At 46.2% G+C, this 22,621-nt stretch overlaps 1 protein-coding gene across 7 annotated transcripts in view; it reads right to left on the bottom strand.

The window, feature by feature from the left end:
• The window catches only part of LOC142588518 (L-asparaginase), a 108,800-nt gene that overhangs the window by 23,511 nt on the left and 62,668 nt on the right, over positions 1-22,621 (bottom strand). For all 7 annotated transcript variants that reach the window (XM_075700341.1, XM_075700338.1, XM_075700339.1 and 4 more), the window contains 3 exons: positions 21,058-21,153; positions 19,630-19,877; positions 10,521-10,620 (listed from right to left, as the gene is read on the bottom strand). In XM_075700341.1, the coding sequence (XP_075556456.1) occupies positions 10,521-10,620; positions 19,630-19,877; positions 21,058-21,153 (444 nt within the window). The remainder of the gene's footprint in view (positions 1-10,520; positions 10,621-19,629; positions 19,878-21,057; positions 21,154-22,621) is intronic.

Genomic DNA, 22,621 nt, shown 5'->3' with positions numbered 1-22,621 from the left:
CGTCACTTCTGTTTGTCTTGAGAGACTTGTAGACGAACGCGCGCAAGTTGAAGAGCATGGTCAGCACGGGCGATTGCATCACGGGCATAAGCGCTAGTTGAAGCTGTGGTGGACGGAAGCACGGTGTCTAGCAGTAGCGTCGGTTCGCGGCCATACAAGAGGTAAAACAGGGAAAAGCTGGCAGTCTCGAGACGGGAAGAGTTGTGTGCAAAGGTAATGTAGGGTAGAGCCAGGTCCCAGTCACAGTGGTCGTCTGAAACGTATTTGGATAGCATGTCTGTAAGGGTAAGGTTCAAACGCTCAGTGAGGCCGTTCGTTTGTGAGGGTGGTAGGAGGTAGTAAATTTATGCTGAATGGAGCAGGCCTGCATGATGTCGTCAATGACTTTTGCCAAAAACGTACGGCCACGGTCTGTTAGCAATTGACACGGAGCACCATGCATCAAAATGATATCATGTAGAAGGAAGTCCGCAACATCAGTTGCGCAACTGGTCGGAAGAGCATGGGTTACAGCGTAGCGGGTCGCGTAGTCAGCCGCAACTGCAACCCACTTGTTTCCTGATGTAGATTCCGGAAATGGGTCGAGAAGGTCTAAGCCAACGCGATGGAAGGGCTCGGCAGGGATGTCGAGCGGCTGTAGGTAACCAGAGGGGAGCTGGGAAGGCTTCTTGTGTCGTTGGCAAAGTTCACAAGCAGCGACGTAACGTCGTACAGAACGGGCAAGGCCCGGCAAGAAAAAACGGCGAAGTACACGGTCATAGGTTCGAGATACGCCGATGTGTCCTGCCGTTGGTGCGTCGTGAAGCTCTTCTAGAACGGTTGAGCGGAGGTGTTTAGGTATGACAAGTAGGAACTCAGAGCCGTCCGGATGAAGGTTACGACGGTACAGAGTACCGTCGCGGAGGACGGAGAGGCGTGGAGTGGCATCCGCCGGAGAGTGTTCAAAACGGTTGATGAGTGCTCCAATGTAGGCGTCACAACGTTGCTCGTCAGCGAAATGAAGCAGCTGTGATACAGAGAATACGCAAGCAGCACTGGTAATATCAGAGGAGTCAGGATCGTCAACAGGGTAACGTGACAAGCTGTCAGCGTCTTGGTGCAGGCCGCCAGACTAGTAGACCACGGAATATGAAAATTCTTGTAGCCTCAAAGCCCATCGACCAAGCCGGCTTGTAAGATCTTTTAGCGATGAGAGCCAGCAGAGAGCGTGATGGTCAGTGACTACGGAAAAAGGGCGACCGTAAAGGTAAGGACGAAACTTCGCAACCGCCCAGACAACAGCAAGCCACTCTCGTTTCGTAATGGAATAGTTGCGCTCCGATGGTGCTAGGAGGCGGTTCGTATAAGCAATAACGCGGTCCTGGCCACGGTGACGCTGGGCTAAGACGGCACCTACGCCATGACCGCTGGCATCTGTACGCAATTCTGTAGGGACATCAGGGTCGAAGTGGGCGAGAATGGGTGGTGAGGTTAGAAGAGTGACGAGACGAGAGAAGGCGGCGGCTTCTGAAGTGCCCCACGAGAATTGTACGCCTTTCTTCAAAAGATTAGTGAGTGGTCTAGCAATTGTCGCAAAATCTGGAACAAAACGATGAAAGTACGAGCATAGTTCTACAAAACTTTGGACGTCTGTGACTGTCTTCGGAACCGGAAAATCTCGGACAGCGCGAGTTTTGGTGGGATCAGGCTGCACTCCGGAAGCGTCAACGAGATGGCCCAAAAGAGTAAGTTGACTGTGGCCAAAACGACATTTGGATGAGTTAAGTTGCAGCTTCGCCTTGCGAAATACATCAAGTATAGTTGTTTGACGCTCAAGGTGAGTGTCGAACATTGGCGAGAAGATGATGACGTCGTCGAGGTACCAGAGGCATATGGACCATTTGAAACCTTGGAGCAAGGAGTCCATCATGCGCTCAAAGGTGGCAGGGGCGTTGCATAATCCAAACGGCATTACTTTAAATTGATATAGGCCATCAGGTGTGATGAATGCGGTTTTTTCTCTGTCCATATCGTCAACAGCAATCTGCCAGTATCCAGAATGCAGATCAATAGAAGAGAAATAGCCGGAACCGTGGAGGCAGTCAAGTGCATCGTCTATACGTGGGAGCGGGTAGACATCCTTCTTAGTAATGTTGTTCAGATGACGGTAGTCTACACAGAAGCGCTATGTGCCGTCCTTCTTCTTAACCAACACCACAGGTGACGCCCAGGGACTTGAAGAAGGCTCAATGATGTTTTTCTCTAGCATTTTGTTCACTTCACTTTGAATTACTCAGCGTTCTGACACAGAAACTCGATACGGTCGTCGGTGAATAGGCGTAGCATCGCCAGTAAGAATCCGATGCTTGACCGCGAGCGTCCGGCCCAAAGGGCGATCGTCTAAGTCGAAAAGATCTCGGTAGGACGATAATACTTGGCAAAGGTCTCCAGCCTGCGCAGAGGACAGGTCCGTCGCAACCATTTTCTTTATGTTGGGATCGGCGCCCAAGGTTGGCGCGAGGGGCTTGCGACGCTCACAAGAACCATCGGTTGATAACGCTGCCACATGATGGTCGCCGAGACAATCAATGTTGGCAAGGCAAATACCTTGCAGTAGAATTTGCTTTGCCACTCCAAAGTTAAAGATAGGTATGCGAGTGCGGTTCGCAGTAATAGTAAGTATAGTGTGAGACGCGGTAACGTCATAATGTAGTGGAATGTCGGGCAGAGGAGTGACGAGGTACTCGCCATCAGGAACTGGTGGGGAAGACGACAGTTCAATAAAGGCTATTGATTTTGGCGGCAGGTGAAGAAAGCCGGTGGGGCGTAAGCGGCACTGGGGTGCGTCAGAAGGTTCTGCAAGAATCGGCAACTCAAGGCGAAGGGTACTGGCAGAGCAGTCAATAAGGGCAGAATGCGCGGAGAGAAAGTTGAGGCCGAGAATTAAGTCGTGGGGGCAATGGGCAATCACGGTGAAGAGGACAGGGGTGTGGCGGCCGGCAATGCTGACTCGTGCCGTACACATGCCGATGATAGGCACAGTACCGCTATCCGCAATACGGACGATGCGTGCCCACGCTGGGGTGAGGAGCTTTTTGAGTCGTCGTCGGAAGGCAGCACTCATAATAGAAAGATGTGCACCTGTATCGATCAGTGCAGTGACAGGATAGCCGTCAACGTCAAGAAGGTTTCGGTTCGTTGGTAACGTGAGCAGAGAATTTGAGGGCAAGGTCGACAATGCAGCTTCACCTCCAGAAGCTGCAGTGCCTAGTTTTCCAGCTGGGTCCGGGAGACGATAGGCGGTGAAGAGGAGCGGCGGGGTTGGGGTGAAAGAGACTGATGGCGTCGAGGTGAGGGCGAGTGGCTGTAGCGAAGGTTCGGAGCAGGGGCATCAGCAACAGTGGGTTCATGGCGGGTGGCATAGGGAACAGAAGGTCCAAAAGTGCGGGAATAAGCGGCGGCGTATGTCCGAGGAGGTGGTGGCCATCGGTTGCGGCAGTGACGAGCGACGTGGCCGATGCAACAGCAGTGGAAGCAGATCGGCCTGTCATCAGGGGTACGCCATTCAGACGGGTTGCGGCGAGATATGGCAGAAAAGGACTGCCGGGGACGAGGAGGGCCGGTAGAGAACTGGGGAACATTGGGTTCAGACGTTGTACATACGGAGTTCAGACCCATGTTCTCAAATTCCTGTCTGACTACGACCTGAATCATCGCAATCGTGATTGCTGGCGGATCGGGAGGCGTCGCGGCGAAAGCTGGCGAACAGGCGGCCTCAAGCTCGCAGTGAACAATACGGGTGACGTCATCACAGGTGGTAGCCTGACGTGGTCGACCCTCACATGTCGACGTAGCAGCAGTGTTGGGTAGCCGTGTGATGTGGTGTGTGTGATACGGCGGCTCTTAGCCTGTTCAAGGAGACGGCATTCTTTAATGATGGCGTCGATTGTCGAGACGTTGCCGAAAACAAGCAAATTGCGTCGTCGGCGATACCTTTTAGAACATGTGACACTTTATCAGCTTCAGACATAGCGTCGTCAGCTTTTCGGCATGGACCCATGACGTCGAGGATGCATGAAACGTACGGCTCTGTAGATGTCTGAACACGAGACGCAAGAGCCTTTCTCGTGGCCAATGGGGTCGCCGAACAGTTCCCTGAGCTTTTCTTTGAAATTGTCCCAACTGGTTATCTCGTCGTCATGCGTTTGGTGCGACAAGCATGGGGTGCCGCCGAGATGAAAGACGACATTGGCAAAGCATAATGGTTGGGTCCCACCTGTTACTAGCGCTAGCATGTTCATATAGCTTGATCCATTCGTCAACATCCTGTCCCTCCAGGCCAGAGAACGCACCAGGGTCGCAATGTTGGGCAACCGTGACGACGGGAGCAGTCGGACAAGCCGAAGCCGTTGCAGAGGTGGTCTCGTCACCGGGAGGCGTGGTAACAAGCTCAGTGTACCGACCACTCCGGAGCTCCGTGGTGAGGACGGGGATTGCTCACCTCCACCAGACTGTTATGTGTAAAAAGACACAGACGGAAGAGGCTATTTACAAGCTATTTACACTGGACTCTCAGATCATGAACAGCAGGTTGCCATTATCCCTCAAGAGAAAAGTATATAATAGCTGTGTCTTACCAGTACTCACCTACGGGGCAGAAACCTGGAGGCTTACGAAAAGGGTTCTACTCAAATTGAGGACGACGCAATGAGCTATGCAAAGAAGAATGATAGGTGTAACGTTAAGGGATAAGAAAAGAGCAGATTGGGTGAGGGAACAAACGCGAGTTAATGACATCTTAGTTGAAATCAAGAAAAAGAAGTGGGCATGGGCAGGACATGTAATGAGGAGGGAAGATAACCGATGGTCATTAAGGGTTACGGACTAGATCCCAAGGGAAGGGAAGCGTAGCAGGGGGCGGAAGAAAGTTAGGTGGGCGGATGAGATTAAGAAGTTTGCAGACATGGCATGGCCACAATTAGTACATGACCGGGGTTGTTGGAGAAGTATGGGAGAGGCCTTTGCCCTGCAGTGGGCGTAACCAGGCTGATGATGATGATGATGATGATACACTGGACTGGAGCCAGAGTGCCAGGCCGACATTTTCTCACGCCAAGGGCACAGACCCACTTCGTCATCGTTCTCGCGGTGGCTCGTCTCTCGGGTGTCTACCGATAATATCGTAATAATATCATTGACACAGTGTGAATTTTTAAGGGGCTCATCGCACAATGGCCTTGAAGAAAACATGATGTTTAGTCAAGTGGCGAAAAAAAAAAAACACCTTGGAGGGATCGGCAGGTGGAGAAGGGAAAGAGGCAGAAAGGCAGGTGTTGCGTCGCTGACTTTGTGCGCCGGTTGCGACAGTTGACTGCGAAGCAAGAGAGATGGTGATGGAAGACGCTCGCCTGAGGCCTAATGGATTGCGCAGTAAGCCACAGAAGTATACTACAGCCGAGCATGTTCGCCAAGCAAGAAACGAGGCGCGACATGTGAAGCGGTGGGCGCAAGGCGTTCGACAACGAGGGCTGCTTTCCCCTGCTGAGAGAATGTAACGTAGTTCTGTACAGCTTGTGTTACACATTTGCACAGTAAAAGCTCGTTAAATTGAACTCCACGGTGATGCTACAATAATTAAATTATACAGAATTCGATCTAACAAAAGTCAGAAAAATATAGCTAAGTTAAGGCGCTTATAGACCGACGAGGCGTGAGTATGCGCGCACCAACACTACATCACGTTGGCATGAACAACAACGTCTATACTTTGAAGCACTGGCACAGCCAGCATAACCGGATGCGGCCTACGCGGCCCGACATCGAGGTGGCTCTTGCTCCATCCGCACGTTCGTTGCGCCGACTGTTCCATCCGTGCGTTCAGTTTTTACGCGTTCGTCACACCGACTGGCGCAGAAAAAAAATTTTGCAGTTTTGCCCGAAAAGCAAAGTATCGATTGCAATAGCGAATTAGTAGACAGCTATACAAAGCAAGGATAGTAGTTTTATCGGCCTTATAGACTTGTAAACATGCGCTTACTAACTAAATTAACAAGTACGGTGCCATGCGCGTACTAGTAAACATGAACACATCTTGCTCGATGACCGCGGAAACTTGTTGAAAAATGCTGGAGTGAGAAATCACGGTAGTAGCAGCGAGCGAATTGACCTTCGTACAGCTCTTGCTTAATGCAAACGAAACATAGAAAGTACATTGCATACGAAGCTACCAGCACTATGCACACTCTGCAAACGTCACAGATCGCTTTGAAAATGAGGCCCACGTGGGCGTGCACTCTGGCGACGTCACAGATCAATTTCAAGATATGGCACCCGCATTGCCACACCATAAGCAGCAGCCACCGGAGATAAATGATGCCCCCCCACGCCCTCCGCCTCACCCCCGTGCCTCGTGTGCGCGACAGGAGAGGGCGCGCATCCGCCCCGCCTTCATCACTCAAGCACGCGAGATTGAGCCGCGTTCGCCAGCTGACCCTCGCACGTTTTCTCTAGCACATACAGCATATGGCACACGGCAATGATTCTATCACCATTGAGCTTTATACGGAACCTCCCGGGAGAGAAGCGACCTGCAACAGAGGCAGTGGCCATGCCATGGCCAGGCACAGACATGTCTCTCTCCAGTCAGGCCTCAACAAAGGGCAGGAGATGGAAAAAGCAAAGCTGCGCGACCCGCGCAGTGACGCCAGCATCACCAACGTGTTCCTAGCACTCCCCATCCGTGATGCTGCGGAGTTCGAATCATCGGTGGCAGTGTGGATTTCAGTGTGAATTAGCAGCATGTGTTGCATATTGCTTTCAATACACTGTTAGATGAACCGCGGCAGCTACTTTGAATTATCCGAAATTTCTAATTAACGAGTTCTCAATTAATGAGCTTTTAGTGTAACACTTACTGGCGACAAGCATGCTGCACCTTTAGGTAGTGCATTAAGTGCTTGCATGTGTCATCGAGGGGGTCGATCTAAAGCACCACACGTGTACTTCACACTGCAGCTCGTTATGTCTTGAAGAAGTGTGACCCCTCCGATCGTACAACTTGATGCATTACCATGTGCGCAGCAGGCTTTCACCTTCACGTGTTACAGAAGTGCAACATGCTGCCAAACTTTTTTTTGTAGTATGGTTTTTTTCGGAAAATTTTCCAACCCCTTGTTCTATGAAAAATCTATCAGCGAATATACTTATAACAAAATGATTTTTTTTTAATCTGAGTTTTTCACAACTGTCCGAAAATTAGGAAAATTTTGTGGCTTTTTATGTGTAAGAAAAAGCTATCAGCAACTATACTTATTTGTAGAAAACGGCTAATTTCAATATAACAATTTCTATATAACAAATCAAACTACCAATTAATTTCGTTACACTATCGAGGTTTAACTGTACATTGTTCTAGTCAAGGGTTTAATGGAGAACCATCTGGCCAGGTAAAGTGATAGTACAGCAACGATATATCTTGTCACTGACCAACACAACGACAAATTTGAAGTTTTGGTGGCCATACGGGAACCTTGCTTGTAAAACAAATGCGGAAAATGGTCATCGCTGGAACTTATCCACTTTTGAATATGTGACCAAGCAACTTCTTATAGATAGGGTGAAGAATGCCATCCATTCTGTTAAGTAGTTTGAATGATGAGCGATTCTAGATGAAGTCACGATGACACATTTCGGTCAGTCACCAAGGTGCTTGCTCCATCCCAATCAATGGTGTGCCCAGACGCCTGCATTGTAAATGAAGTTTCCGTACAGGCACAGGAAGATCGCATTCTTCATTGTGTTGGTAAGTGACAATACGTTGTCCACAGGCTAGAAATCCAAATGCCAGGCTTGTGAAATACTGAGCCTTTTTTCACATCTCATGGTCCACAATATTTTACAGCTGACTGCATTTAAGCAAGAGAATAAGGCAAGAGAAAGTGTCTTGGCTGAGCTTTTCACACCATGCTTCATAAGCGGGAACTTTGCCAGCAAAGCAACAACATAGAGGGGTACTGAGTGTGCTAAAGGCCATGTGCACATGTTAAATCATTCCATTCGCTCAGCACCAGATGTGCATAGGCAAGTGAGAGAGCCGTTACATGATACACACACTTGACTGGTGACATGAAGACTGCTATTTTTAAAGAAAGTGTACTACAGTCAAACCCACTTTTAATGATACTGGTTTTAACAATATTGTCACGTGGTAGTGACGTATAAAGAACACACTAGCAATATTGTGAAAGACGAAACTAACTTTTATTGGGCTAACCTGTGCCCACAAAAACAGGCTACATTTAAAGAACAGCGACAACGGCAAACACAGTCGGCGATAGTCAAAATCTGATCAGTGGGACACGCGCATCGGCTTATATACATCAATCGTCGTATGTTCCAGACTAATCCCTGGGACCCACTTGTCTTCCACAAAGTTCTGAACCATTCACATTACGCAATCAAATCAGATAGCACAAGGTTTGGTAAAAACAGACAGTGGATAGAACCATCGATAACTTTAGAGAGACTTCTGATACACGCAGGCGCATCCTGCGCTGTGCGATAACATTTGTTCGGTGGTGAAACGTGGTCGCCCGATAGAGATATACTACAAGTACATGTGTTAATACCCCCCTCTTACAAAGCATCAACCTGATGCTGCAAAAAAGCGAAAGTAATATACAAAAACACGCGTAGCAAAGAAACAACAAACTAAGGATGTTCGTCAGCGTGCATAAAAGGGCTTAAGAGGCACCACATGGACCACTTCAGATCGTGCGCGGCACCGTTGTGAATGCAAAATACCGTCTGGCATGACCTCATAGTCCAGTGCGCCAATGCGTCGGATGACCTTGTAGGGTCCGAAATAGCGTCGCAATAGTTTCTTACTGAACCCTCGTCGGCGTATCGGGGTCCAAACCCAAACGCTCGTCGGGCTGGTACTCGACGTAGCGTCGTCGGAGGTCGTAGTGTCGGCTGTCGGTACGCTGCTGGTTTTTGTTCCGTAGGCAGGCGAGCTGTCAGGCTTCTTCGGCATGCTGGAGATAGGTGGCGACGTCAAGATTCTCTTCGTCGGTGACGTGCGGCAGCGTGGCGTCGAGAGTCATCATTGGGTTCCTGCCATAAACCAGCTTGAATGGCGTGATCTGTGTTGTTTCTTGCACCACCGTGTTGTAAGCAACGGTTACGTATGGCAGAACTGCATCCCATGTCTTGTGCTCGATGTCGACGTACATTGCTAGCATGTCGGCGAGGGTCTTATTCAGGCGCTCCATAAGACCATTCATCTGTGAGTGGTAGGCAGTTGCCCTCCTGCGCCTTGTCTGACTGTACTGCAGAATGGCTTGGGTGAGCTCCGCTGTAAAGGCCGTTTCTCTGCCGGTGATGAGGACTTCTGGGGCGTTATGTCACAGCAGGATGTTCTTGACGAAGAATTTCGCCACTTCGGCTGCACTACCTTTTGGCAGAGCTCTCGTTTCCGCAAAGCGGGTTAGGTAGTTTGTCGCCACGACTATCCTCTTATTTTTGGTTGTTGACGTCAGAAAAGGTCCCAACAAATCCATCCTGATCTGCTGAAATGGCCGTCTAGAAGGCTCAATCGGCTTTAGTAATCTCACTGGCCTTGTCGCTGGTGTCTTGCGTTGCCGACAGTCTTGGCATGTCTTGAGTAACAGGAAACATTGGTCGTCTTCTGGATTTTTCAAGCTGACAGGCTTCTGCGGCAACCTTCTTGCATTTTTAAAAGGCCCATTTTAGTAAAAAAGCGATGCCTCGGCGATGCTCACATATCGCTTACTACCCGTGACCCCTCTTTGAAGTTGTTATAGCAGTGCCATTCCTTAACAGGGACAGCCACAGCTTGTTACACGCGATCGGAGCGCCCAGGCAGTAGTTAAACGAGTGAACACAATCGGCAGGCGGATGGAGGAAGGTGGTGGGGAGGAACACTGGCATCCCCGCTATAATTGTTTTCTCACATCACTTATGGCATTCCCCTATTTTGATGTTTTCATGCAACCCAGTTATAACAATTATTGGTTATAACAATGTAATTTTCATGGCACTTGAATATTGTTATAAGTGGGCTTGACCGAACATACTACAATACTTGACAAATGGGGCTCACAGTTTGGATTGCAATTCTATATTTTGCCCAACTCTGTGGTTTTAAATATAGAAAGGACTCGCAACTTGCAAATGAAGTCTTAGTTAGTCATTTTTTCTTCTTCACGCCCGTTACAACATTTAGTTGAGTTATTCCTACAACGCTATCATGCATGTGCATGGTAGATGAAAACACAATTTGTAGGAGAAAGTGCTTCTGCTACAATTAAATCACAAGTGATCCTCAGTCAACTGCAGCGTTCGATCACTCAAGCAAGATGAGTCACAAATGCCGAGGGATAAAGACATTCTTTATTTGTGTTGCCTGTTTATTACAGAAACGTTAAGGAGAATTTTCACATCCGAACGCCCTGCACAAAGAAAAGGTCAGAATGTTGCATGCACGCGTGAGCATAAGCTCTTTTACACTGCACACTCACAGCATGAAGGCATGTGCGTCCCGTTGCATCGCTCTCATAGAAGCTGGCGCCAGCAAGTCTGTAGGACTCCAGCCGCTTCACATTTCCGTTCCTGGCGGCTCTGGAAGGACAACGAACATTTGATGTTCCAACTCTTCAGATTAACTGTTTACTAAGAGAACCTGTCAGTCACATCTTTACATTAAACTAGAAGAAACGTCAAAGTATACTGGCTTTACAAATTATATCATAAGAAGCCAACAAACACTGACACCAAAGACAACATAGGGGAAATTACTTGTGCTTAATAAATGAAATAAAGAAACAATAAATTAATGGAAATGAAAGTGGATGAGTAAACAACTTGCTGCAGGTGGAGGACAATCCCACAACCTTTGCATTTCGCATGCGATGCTCTACCAATTGAACTACCGTGGCGCCGCTTCCCCGTCCACTTTCCTGGGTATTTATATTTCCTTGTAGAACTCTGGGAGTATTAGCCAGCGCCACCACTCGCACACCTTGGCGGTGGACGTGGAACATCCTTTCTGCTGCAAACGTCACAAGAACTTAGGTAATGGAAATGAAAGTGGATGAAAAAGCAACTTGCTGCACGTGGGGAAGGATCCCACGACCTTCATATCTCGCTATTACAAATAAAAATCAGGCCATTCGGTTAACCCCCTTTCTTCTGGCTTTACTAATAGTATGCTGTATCACCTAACAGTAGATCCACAGCTCAACAAACAAAGTCAGTATGTATAACTATGAATTACATGGCATCTCTGCTCAGACTACCCTTTGAGGGTCGCTGCCATACATGTACATCTTGATCCGAGTTTTTCAGCACGAATAAGACTGGACACAAGAAGACACATGGCACTCATAGACACAGGACACGCTGTGTGTGTCCCGTTTGTCCAAGCTAAAGAAACTTGGATCAAGCCGTCGTACCAACAAGCCCACATTGCTACTCTGGTATATATCCCAAATAGTCATGGCAGCACATGTGTGGCAACGACCAAAGGTCCAAAACCAATTGCTCGCTTCGCTACACAGTGGTGGCTGCCACTGTGTTGCTCAGTTTTCTGTCACGAGGGTGGCAATGCGGGTTTGTTGGTGGATCATCGTGGAACAGCATGAAGTGTAGCGCAGCATGAACAAAGACAAAGCTCGTGTCCTTGTTGTTGCTGCGCTACACTTAATGCCATTCCATTACAGCCACATGCTCACGACCATGCCTGCACACTTAATATTTGGCGTTCTCGCAGCTGTCATTTCGAGTTGTTAAGAGCAAAGAGAAAACTGCTTTCCATCTCGTTTTCTTAAAGCATTACTGCGAGGTGCTTGCCCGCATGGCTCTTCCGTAGGCATCACGAGTTCACTTTGTTCACTGGCAGGTACTCGCAAACTGGTGATTGTGCACGTCTTGCTATGCGCATGAGAACTGATGACAATTTCTCACCCACTTCCTTTTTGGGTGATTCCACACAAAGTGATCCAGCACTGTTCTTTTACTTCAAATTTAGCTGAAAAAGTTCTCAAATATTCATGACAGTGCAAAACACCATTCACTGCTTATTTTTGTAAAACCCTTTTTTTGCTGAACATCTGAATATGTGGCTTATCTCTGTTACCATGTGAAAAAAGTCAATCTTTATTATGAAACTGAATAATATATAAGTAGTTGTGGTGTTATAAAGGTGTTTCTAGCATCTCAAGGAGTTGATATGACTACCAAAGTAAATTGTTTCAAATATTTAGATATTCCAGCATTAATTAGCACAAAACAAATGTAAAAACTGAATTTTCCAAATTTACTTTCCAGCTGGCGGTAACACTATGGTAAAAAATTTGCTCATGCAGTAGACACCCCCTAAACAATGTGCATTTAAGAAATCATTCTGGCTAAGCATTTTTAGTAAGGCTTCCAGAAACAAGCTCTAAACACCATATTTTACATAAAATACCTCTTTTTCAGAGTCAGAAGAATCACTACAGTGAATCAACCTAAAAATCCAAAATAAACATTGGCAAGTAAGGCTGGTATTCCAGCTAAGTTATGGCAAATTTACAAATTAGTAGTATTTGTTAAATGCGAGAAATAGTTTTTTGGACAAATTTATCAGCACAAGTTACCTAGCTAACCACCACTTAGTATGGAAGATCAGAACTTCATTTAGCTGTATGGCATAACTTACATATGTTACTGCACTGAAATTGACAGGTGTTCAATGGTATCACCACAAACAGCCCCTTCAGGTTTCTTGTGGACAAAAGCAGTAAGCACAGCCAACGTCCAATTTTTCAAACACCTTAGGGGCCGCAAAAATGACTGAAAAGTCGGACAGTCCAAAAAAGGCTCCAATCCACGCTGTGAAAATGGTTGGACAGCAAAGCTGTAATGATATCTGGAACGATTACCAATTGCAATGTGACTTGAAATTATTCACATAGAGATATTCACATGTGCTTTACATAATTATCATCCAAAGACATTTAAACAGCCTTCGTTTAAATGTCACCTGCAAAGAATGGTGCAGAGACAAGCGCAATAACCGGGAATCCTAGTCGTTCACACATGGAGCAACTAAATCCAAATTCTGCGTCGAGAAATTTCTTCTTAAATTTAGAATTTGCACCTTTGAAACGATGGATTGCATTGTACTTTCATCGCTCGGCTGAATTTTCGGCTTCATGTCATTCATCATGTTGCCACGCTTGTGCTTAGCGTACTGGACACGATGTTCATCCACGGCACGAGCACAACGCCGTTGTTCACACTGTCATCTCTGTTCTCTTCGCCGCTTCTCATATTCATGCTGCTCTTCAGGAGTCCTCACTATACAGGGCTCTCTCATAGCACTGTCACAACACAAATGCGATGCCTTGCTAGGCGATGCCTTGCAGGGTGTTTAGCTAACTTTAGCCAGAGTTCTAAAATATGCCGATGCACTCTAAGACGACACGACCAAATGCATGCTGCTCACTTTTGTATGTACTGTGTAACGCTATATTTTGTATTTTGTTTAATTAGATGATTAGTCAAGAATAATTAACCAACTTCTGAAGCAACGAAGTTAGGAAAAAAATTCCGATTAGAAATCTGTTGAGTGCTTTGCAAAACGTCCGACTAAACAGTTTCCAACTATTTATCTATTAGGTATTAGTGTCTTTTCGCTTACTGTAGATGCCTGCAAAACACAAAAAAATACCATGCAATGTGCCCGCTTGTGTGTCGCGATTGCAGCGCTCCCAAACTTTTCTCGCACAAACGAACACAGCACCTAGCAGGGTGTGCTGCCACTTAAAAGGCAACAGGGCAGTGACGCAGGTGTTGGCTGTGCAATTTACGCCACCAATATGCTTCCCTCGTGGCGGTTCACAATAGCGATAAGAAGGCACAGCGGCAGCACACCTGGCTAAATGCTATGTTCGTTTGTACCCGGAGCGTTGGGGAGCGCTGCAATCATGGCGCGCAAGCGGACATGTCACATGGTATTTTTTTGGTATTTCGCCGGCATCTGTAGTAAGCAGAGAAACACTAGTGCCTAATAGATAGAAAGTTAGAAACTGTTCAATCGGACATTTTCCTAAGCACTCTACAACTTCCTAATTGGAATTTTTTGCCTAACTTCGTTGCTCCCAAATTGGTTAATTAATCCTGACTAATTATGCAATTACGCAGAATACAAAAAATAGTTTGACTTATTCCATATTATAGTCAGCAACATGCATTTGGTCGCGTCGTCTCAGAGTACACCGGCATATTTTTTAAGTCTGGCTAAAGTTAGCTGGGGCACCCTGTACCGTACTTACTTGCATAATGATCGCACTTCTTTGTCAAAAAAAATTGACGCAAATTCAGGGGTGCGACCATTACGCGAGTTAAATGTCCCACAAAAAAAAATATTTTTTTCATCCCGCATTTGCTGCGAGATGACAATAGGTCAACAAATAGGCGGCTGCCACTGTATGTAGTGTGGGACACCAAAACAAAAATGGCGGCCAGCGAAGCATGCCGAACGCAATTTTTGTTTCTTCTCGTGAGTACATTACGTGAATTGAAACAGTTTCTTCCAGATCAGTAATGAATAATATCGTTAATATCGGCAAGTTTGCGGCAATAACGTAGCCATGTCCACTTTGAAGGGACAGAAACAGATGGGTGCGCTTAGCTGCCAGTGACATAGGAACACATGACAGGCATGCTGCAGAAACTGCAGCATTTGTCTTCACTACTATCCTAATACGGCACGTTCCCACTAACGGTGGGCGAATATTTTAGCTGTGTTACAAGCGTCGGCGCATGAATAGGGTACACTTCTTACGTATCAGTGTAAACGTGGCTGCTATCATTCCCACTTGCGATTTGTTGCTTGCCCACGAGTGCAGACAAGAAGAATCGAAAGGCGCCTTTTTTGTTGTTGCTGTTGACCGCAACCATTATAAAGCCTACACATAATAAAGGCAAGTTTGGTTGTAGCTTATTTTTGTCATGGAAGTGCGGAAAGTGATGAAAAAAATGAAATGGGGCATCCGCCTAAGAATGTTTGGTGCGAGCAGACCGCTTGGTTTGTCTTGAAGAGTCGTTCGCATAGCATTCGACAGATGGTAAGTGCATAGAGTTTCTCACTACATTACCTAGAGGGAAATCTGGCGCAGCTGCGCTGTGGTATGCATGGGAATGCCGGTATATTGTGGATTCGGATTGGCATCGTTCTCGTAGACAGGACGCCTTGAAGACGCGCTTGGCAAATACCGTTCCGTCTGTCACAATGATTCACTTTCTACTAAAACAGCAAGTGAAAAGCTGTTTTAGCTCTATTATTACGCGAAAACATGTTTTGTTTAACTATGAGAGCTTGTTATTGTGTGTACGACTACATGTTACGTAAAAAGTATCAGCGGGCCGCTAAAGTTGGAGGACAGACGACAAGGTTCGCGCTCGCTTTGAAACAGTTGGTCGTCTGTTCTTGCTTTTCTTCGCTTGGTCATGCATCGTGGGTGAGTAAAGATGTAATGTGCGTGAATGGAAACATTTTATGAAGATTTTACTTTGAGAACGCGTTATTTGCGTAGCCATATCCACGTTTTAGACGAAGCCTCTTACAACATCAGCCAACACGAGCCTCGCAGACACATATACCGTCATTCCCATGACGGCACGGTGCCCCCTTGAGAAACTCCCATAGACGGTGGCGCCAGATTACCCTCTAGGTGTTATAGTGAGAAACTCTATGGGTAAGTGCAATCATTTAGCTAGACTTGCCACACGACATATCGCTGCAGCAAGTTCGCGTTGCGATCATTACACGGGAAATTAAAAAAAAAAGCGAATTTTGACGACAAAATTAAGGGGTGCGATCATTACGCAAGTGCGATCATTATGCAAATAAATACGGTACATATATAATGTAGGGACGTCACATCTTGTGTTACAAAGTGTTCTGTCACAAACCTGCACTTTAGTTCATATTTTATATGGATATTGATGTCATGCCCCCTGTCTGTTACAAGCAGATGTCATTGTCAATCATTCTGAGCTTCCCATAGTTAAGGACCACCTTATCATTCAGCATCTTGACATGAGACGTGTTTTGGGCTTTTCTTTATCGCAAGAACCTATGTGGTATCCACTGCATGTGTGATTCCATAGGATATGCACACTTCTTGCTTCAATTTTAGCCTACAGTTGCACTACCTCCGTGATCGGCCCACCAAAGAGGTTATTTTTGCCTATGGACACGTAAGTGCATTGGGGAGTAGAAATATCTAGCTTCGCTGTAAAAAATGAATGCATGTTGTCTTACTGTCCCCAAGGACTCAAATCACCACAGGCATGTCTGAAATAGCTCTGAAGGCGTGCCAGTACATTTATTAGGCGTATCAGTGCTCCTGATGTTACAGAAGACAGTGGGTGCGTGCGTGTATAATTAAGGACCACATACTCTGCCTCATGACAGCGGCCCCTTTCCATTCTTGCTATCCTTCACCACAATACATCGCGACTGTTTCACCAAGTAACACCACTATAGTGCGGTGAAGCTGACTTTTGGGAAACGGCATTATGCAACACATACCGTATTTACACGATTGTAAGTCGACCCCTTTTTTTAAATTTGAAAGTCTGAAGTTGGGGGGGGGTCGACTTACAATCGAAACCAAAACATGGCCCCGCCAAAAAAAAGCCATACCAACGAGAGCTACAACGCAGTTACAATTTTATGTTTGCTCTATGGCCCTACCCGTATCTTTTCGCTATCCTGCGTGTTTGTTCGCTTTTCGGAAGGATTTTTCAACATTTTTGAGAGTCTTACAGTGCATGCAACACTCATGGGGGGTGTTGATAGTTGATAAAAGCGCCGCTGTTCCCATTTGCGGCGGCACCCTCAGAACGGCGGCGCTTGCGGGGAGTATCGGTAGTTCATGGAAGAGCAAACACCGCTCGCGGGTTTCTCTTTCTCTGTTTAAAGGCATTGGTATTGTTTTGACGCGTTCCACTTGACTGCCGGCTACGTGCTACTTCTACGCTTCTCCAGTCGTCATGAGTGCTGCAGGCCCACTAATCTTTCGGCACTCGTTCACAGCAGCGTTCAAGAGGGCTGCCATCCTTTACGCCGAAGAAACAAATCACTGCGCAGCGGGCCGCAATTTCGATGTTTCTAAACGGGTGGTGCGAGAGTGGCGACTGCAGCGAAGCGAAATTTTCACCTGTGTGACGGCAAGTGAGAAATTTCCCACGTGCCGAAGTATGGACGCTTTCCGGAGCTGTAGGCTAAACTTGCGGCGTACGTCGCTGAAATGCATGATCGGTCCCTGCCAGTGAGGTGCGACGTGGTCATGAAATAAGCCCGGACCTCCGCCTTAATTTTAAGGTTCTGCTCCGCCGTGAGTACAACGAGTGGCTGGCGGCAGAAGACTGCGAAATTACGCCAACCGGACCTGTCAAAAGAGCCTCCCTGACGGCTGCGTGTGGTTGGGTGCATTTGGCGTGGGCTGCTGTTCTGCAAGATGTCCTGGTGCGGTCGTTTGCGAAATTTGAAATTTCGCTGGACCACGACGCGCTGTGGGACCGCAGCAACGATGACGATGGCAGCACTAGTGAAGACGAGTAGTCCAATGACCATGTCAGCTACTAATAAATTTTCGTTATCGAATGCGCCCTCGGGTTTTTTTTTTTTTTTTTCGGTCAAGCGATATGGGGGGGGGGGGGGGTCGACTTACAATCGTGTAAATACGGTAGCCGTGCTCACTGCACTTCGAAGCCATCTGCGAGGGTGAGAAAGGCAAAGTTGGCACCATAGAGTTTCTCACTATAACACCTAGAGGGTAATCTGGCGCCACCGTCTATGGAAGTTTCTTAAGGGGGCACCGTGCCGTCATGGGAATGCCGGTATATGTGTCTGCGAGGCTCGTGTTGGCTGGTGTTGTAAGAGGCTTCGTCTAAAACGTGGATATGGCTACGCAAGTAACGCATTCTCAAAGTAAAATGTTCATAAAATGTTTCCATTCACGCACATTACATCTTTACTCACCCACGATGCATGACCATGCGAAGAAAAGCAAGAACAGACGACCAACTGTTTCAAAGCGAGCGCGAACCTTGTCGTCCGTCCTCCAACTTTTGCGGCCCGCTGATACTTTTTACGTAACATGTAGTCGTACACGCATTAACAAGTTCTCATAGTTAAACAAAACATGTTTTCGCGTAATAATAAAGCTAAAACAGTTTTTCACGTGCTGTTCTAGTAGAAAATGAATCATTATGACAGACGGAACGGTATTTGCCAAGCGCGTCTTCAAGGTGTCCTGTCTCTATGAGAACGATGCCAATCCGAATCCACAATATACCGGCATTCCCATGCATACCACAGCGCAGCAGCGCCAGATTTCCCTCTAGGTAATGTAGTGAGAAACTCTATGGTTGGCACTATTGCTGATAGCAGCGAATTCTTTCAATTAAAAATATGGTATTGAATAGCAGGAAGCTTGGTAGCGAACATTGAAGCAGCTAGGCCTGGCATTGCAGTGGTGGTGACTACAGCTGCCAGTGGATTGTCGTATGAGAGCACTGGTTCGAGGCTGCGAAATAAGAAAAATGGCGGCAGTGGTGGCTTCAATTAACGCCATTTGAGACCTACAGTCACGGCAAGAAGTTCGGAAAATCGGACACTGAAGGGTTTCAGCATCCAAAATTTCAGACATCTTTATTGGCTCTATGGGACGTCATGGTGCTGCGATGACGTCCAAATTATCAGCCATGTCTGAAAAATTGGTCATTGACTGGCCACAAACATGCTATTAAACTAAGGTTACTCCAAAATGCTACCACAGTACAAACTTTAAGTGTAAGCAAACAAGCGGCTTAGCAGGGCAAGTCTTGTATAGGTGTGGCACTCCTATTTATGTAACAGTCAGTACACTGCCACCTGCCAACCTCCTTTATACAAGATCACTGTTCGAGTGTGATGCTGTGGAGGGTCAACAGTGACATAAACATGGAGCTGTCATTTAAACAGTGTGCTGTCACCTAAACAATGCAGGCAAACACTGCTAAGTCATGCCATACAGTGAAAAAAAGTTCAACTGATCTTCCATGATAAGTGGCGATTAGCTAGGTCACCTGAGGTGATAAATTGTTTAGAGGAAATATTAAAAACATTCCTCCACATTATTGTGGCATAAAAATTATTTGCTCATTTTTCTTAACATAAGTCACTCCAAACAATTTCAATCTGCAATGAAAAAATGTCACTGTCAAAGGGTTAATTCAATGGCATCTTGTGCTATGACAGTTTCATGCATTACAAACAGATGAGCCTTTTCTTTTTTGGAGGAAGTGATTTGGCCTTAACATGCAACAAAACTCAGCTATCTTACACAAGCAAGAAGAGAACTTCACATCTTTAACATTCCAAAGCAACACACAGACTACGATGAAGACTGCATTGTTGTGTGTGTTCAAGCATTTCTCGCACCCTGCCCCCTCCCCCCTTCAGAATGTGGTGGCCGAGAATCACACCCGCAATCTTGTGCTTAGCAGCGGATTGCCAGTGCTGAGCCGCCACGGCATGCAGAGAAATCAGACATGGTCAAGCAACTGCCCCCGAGCAAAGTGTCCACTAACGTGCACAGTTCGTCAGCCAGCTGCAAAGCCGGCATGCTGAGGTGGGCGCCTGCCTGCACCAGCAGCTCAATGATGGCATGCTGGTCACAGAGGACAGCACTCGTGAGTGGTGTGTGATGGTCGCGGTCGCGCATGTGCACGCTGGCGCCATGCTGCAGCAGATAGCGCACCATGCTTGTGTTGCCCTCGCACGATGCCACGTGTAGAGGAGTGCGGAAGTCATAGTCGCACGACGAAAGGTACGCACCCTGCAGCAGGAGATATGCAGTTAACGCACAGTATCATTAAAGGGAATGCCAAAGTAGTACTAGTATTTCAGGAGTTATTGAAGCTCAGTTTCAACATGAAGGCCTCGGCAGCAATATGTTACAATTTCAAGTTTATCTATAATGCACCACACATCAAGCACTTTCTGCCAATGTTTGCTAATTAGGTGTTCCCTTTAAAAATTGACTGTGCTGCACAGCCTGCCCCAAAAGCATAAAGTTGGAGCCAGCCACTTCTGAACAGATTACTGAGCACTCCTGGTAAAGCCACTATGTGTTTGTGTAGTGGGTTCACTCCTCTCGTTGTTTACAGCAATGACTTACATCAGGCAAATGACTGAAAATGGCTTACATCGCATTTGAAATAGCCAATTCTGTTCATGTATGTGAAACATTTTTCAGAGTTTAAGCAAGGCATCCAAATCTGAGAACAACACTTTGGGCTTGCTGGCACACAATGAAACAAAGTAGCTGAAGTGCTAAACAGACAAGGAAGAGGACGCCCGCACACACAAGTGCTTGTGCATGTCTAGCGTGTTTCATCACATCCATGGATGTCCTGTTCTGCAAGTGCCTGCTTTCAATGATACCGAAGATGCACAAATGAGCTAAAACCTAAGTTTTTCAATGAACAGATTTACAGTTGAATGCAATGCTGGGCTAGTTGGTTAATGCTTGAAGTATGCTTCTGATGCAAGGAAAACTAAACGGAAATTCTGTTTAGTTTTCTTGTGCCAACACCACATTTTAAGATTTACAGTCACTACCTGAGAAAGTGTTTAGTCATATAACATTTTGCCTTTCATCTCCAGCACCATGACAAACATGTATTGTCAAACAAACAATAGGAAAAGAGCCAATTTAGGAGAACATGCCAAATGAGCTGCATTAAAACAATGATAAGCATTAAATGACGGAGTATCATAGTAGTAATCTCCATATTCAAAAAGTTTTCTCAAGGACTTAACTATTGGTTGTTGGTCTGTGCTTGTGTCAATGTATTTCTCTTGTTATCTTTGTCAGTGAGCAGTGATGAATTTTCAACATAAACTCATGCAGACTTTCCGACTTCTAAGATAGTACATAAAAGTTTCATAGCCATCTGTAAAGTCTAACTTTACAAAAAAATAATAAATACAGAGGCAGTTTATCTGTAACTCACAAATTGCCTCATCACTTCCAGCCGGTCAACGTCTCCCCGTGCTGTGACTGAACAGAGGATACTGGGATACAGCACCGTCTGCAGGGACTGAAGTTCCTGCAAAAAGAATGCACTAAACAAATCTGCTCATTACGATGAGAACTGTATGACAGCGTCAACACTTTGTTTTTCCAGATGACAGTGTGCGTAAAAGTCCTTGGCTGGATCTGTCGGGCGTTTCCGCCTCTTTGTTCGTGACTAACATGACCATGCTACAACTTCCATAGTCATGATCCCAGCCGCCTTTTTGTGATTACTCTGCAGGATTGGCGCTAGAAGACAAGAACTGGGTGAGGCCCACAGAGATGCTTGCCTCACTCAGTAGTGCACATCATGAATTAGGTATTAACTCTCCAAAGGAACAGCACTCCTCCAGTTTAACAGCGTTAAAAATGATAAAGAGCCAACCCTGGAGGACGCTATGTGTTATCGGTGGCATTCCCCTTACCGCTGTGCGTTACTCGTACATGGGAGCCAACCCACACTTTGAGTGTCACTTCCTTAAGGACCAGTTCGAAACCATGTGCAGCTCTGGTCACAGATATTGTGACCAAGAGGCGCAGCATCTCAGACGACAGCATCTGTATCTTCGACCAGAGATGCAGCTTCTCAAAACGCTAGCTGTCATTAGAGAAGAATGTGAGAATTCTCCCCTTAGTATGTGCCACCTTGCAGCACTGCACAATACCACCGGTACCACCGTGCGGTTTTTACCCCTATGTTCGACTGCACAATCTTTGCAATCGGCCCACGAAAATGGTTAGATGTGAAAAATGGAATTTAATTACCAAAGCTAAATAGTTAAAAAAGTGACCTTGCATTGATTTAATGTCTGCTAACTGAAAGCCACTTCAAATGTCACAATATGAAAGAAGGCTCGCACGAAGTACCAGGTTCCTTTATTTGATGTAAAAACATGACAGCACGGCGCATTAGAATACCATTAAGAAATCATTAGTGCTAACTAAGCAGGGCATAACACCAGCAGTCAACCAGTCACTAGGTTACTATTAGGTTTTGAAGCATATCTGTTCAGTCAGCAAAACAATCTCACAGTGGCGTGGTAGCTAAATGGAAATATAGGCAGGCAAGAATAAAGCAGTAACAGGCAAACACATACTATATTCTGGTGAAAACGATCACTTTTGGTGATCGGGGGGAGGGGGAAGAAAAATAAAGAAAGAAAAAGTAAAAAAGTAATAAATACATAAAAGTCTGATAAATGTTTTCTCAGAGAAAGAATATTTGCAATTCAATAAAAATGAAATTTATCTGACAAAAGCTTTCTCAGAAAATAAAGATATTAGCAATTGGATAAAAATTAAATTCATCCTTCCTGGTCCAAGGATGGAACTTGGGACCAACGCCTTTCCAGGCTCTACCTTCTAAGCTGACCAGTAGGCTAGCAGATAGCAGAGCAAGGCTTCTGATAAAAGTTTTCGCTGAGAAAAAATAATTGCAATTGAATAAAAATGAAATTCATCTGACAAAAGCTTTCTCAGAAAATAAAGATATTAGCAATTGG

Source organism: Dermacentor variabilis, chromosome 7, assembly GCF_050947875.1.
Source record: "Dermacentor variabilis isolate Ectoservices chromosome 7, ASM5094787v1, whole genome shotgun sequence".
In the NCBI taxonomy this organism is placed as follows: domain Eukaryota; kingdom Metazoa; phylum Arthropoda; class Arachnida; order Ixodida; family Ixodidae; genus Dermacentor; species Dermacentor variabilis.
The sequence above is the reverse complement of the archived record's forward strand: the minus strand, read 5'-3'. Positions and strand labels throughout refer to the sequence as shown.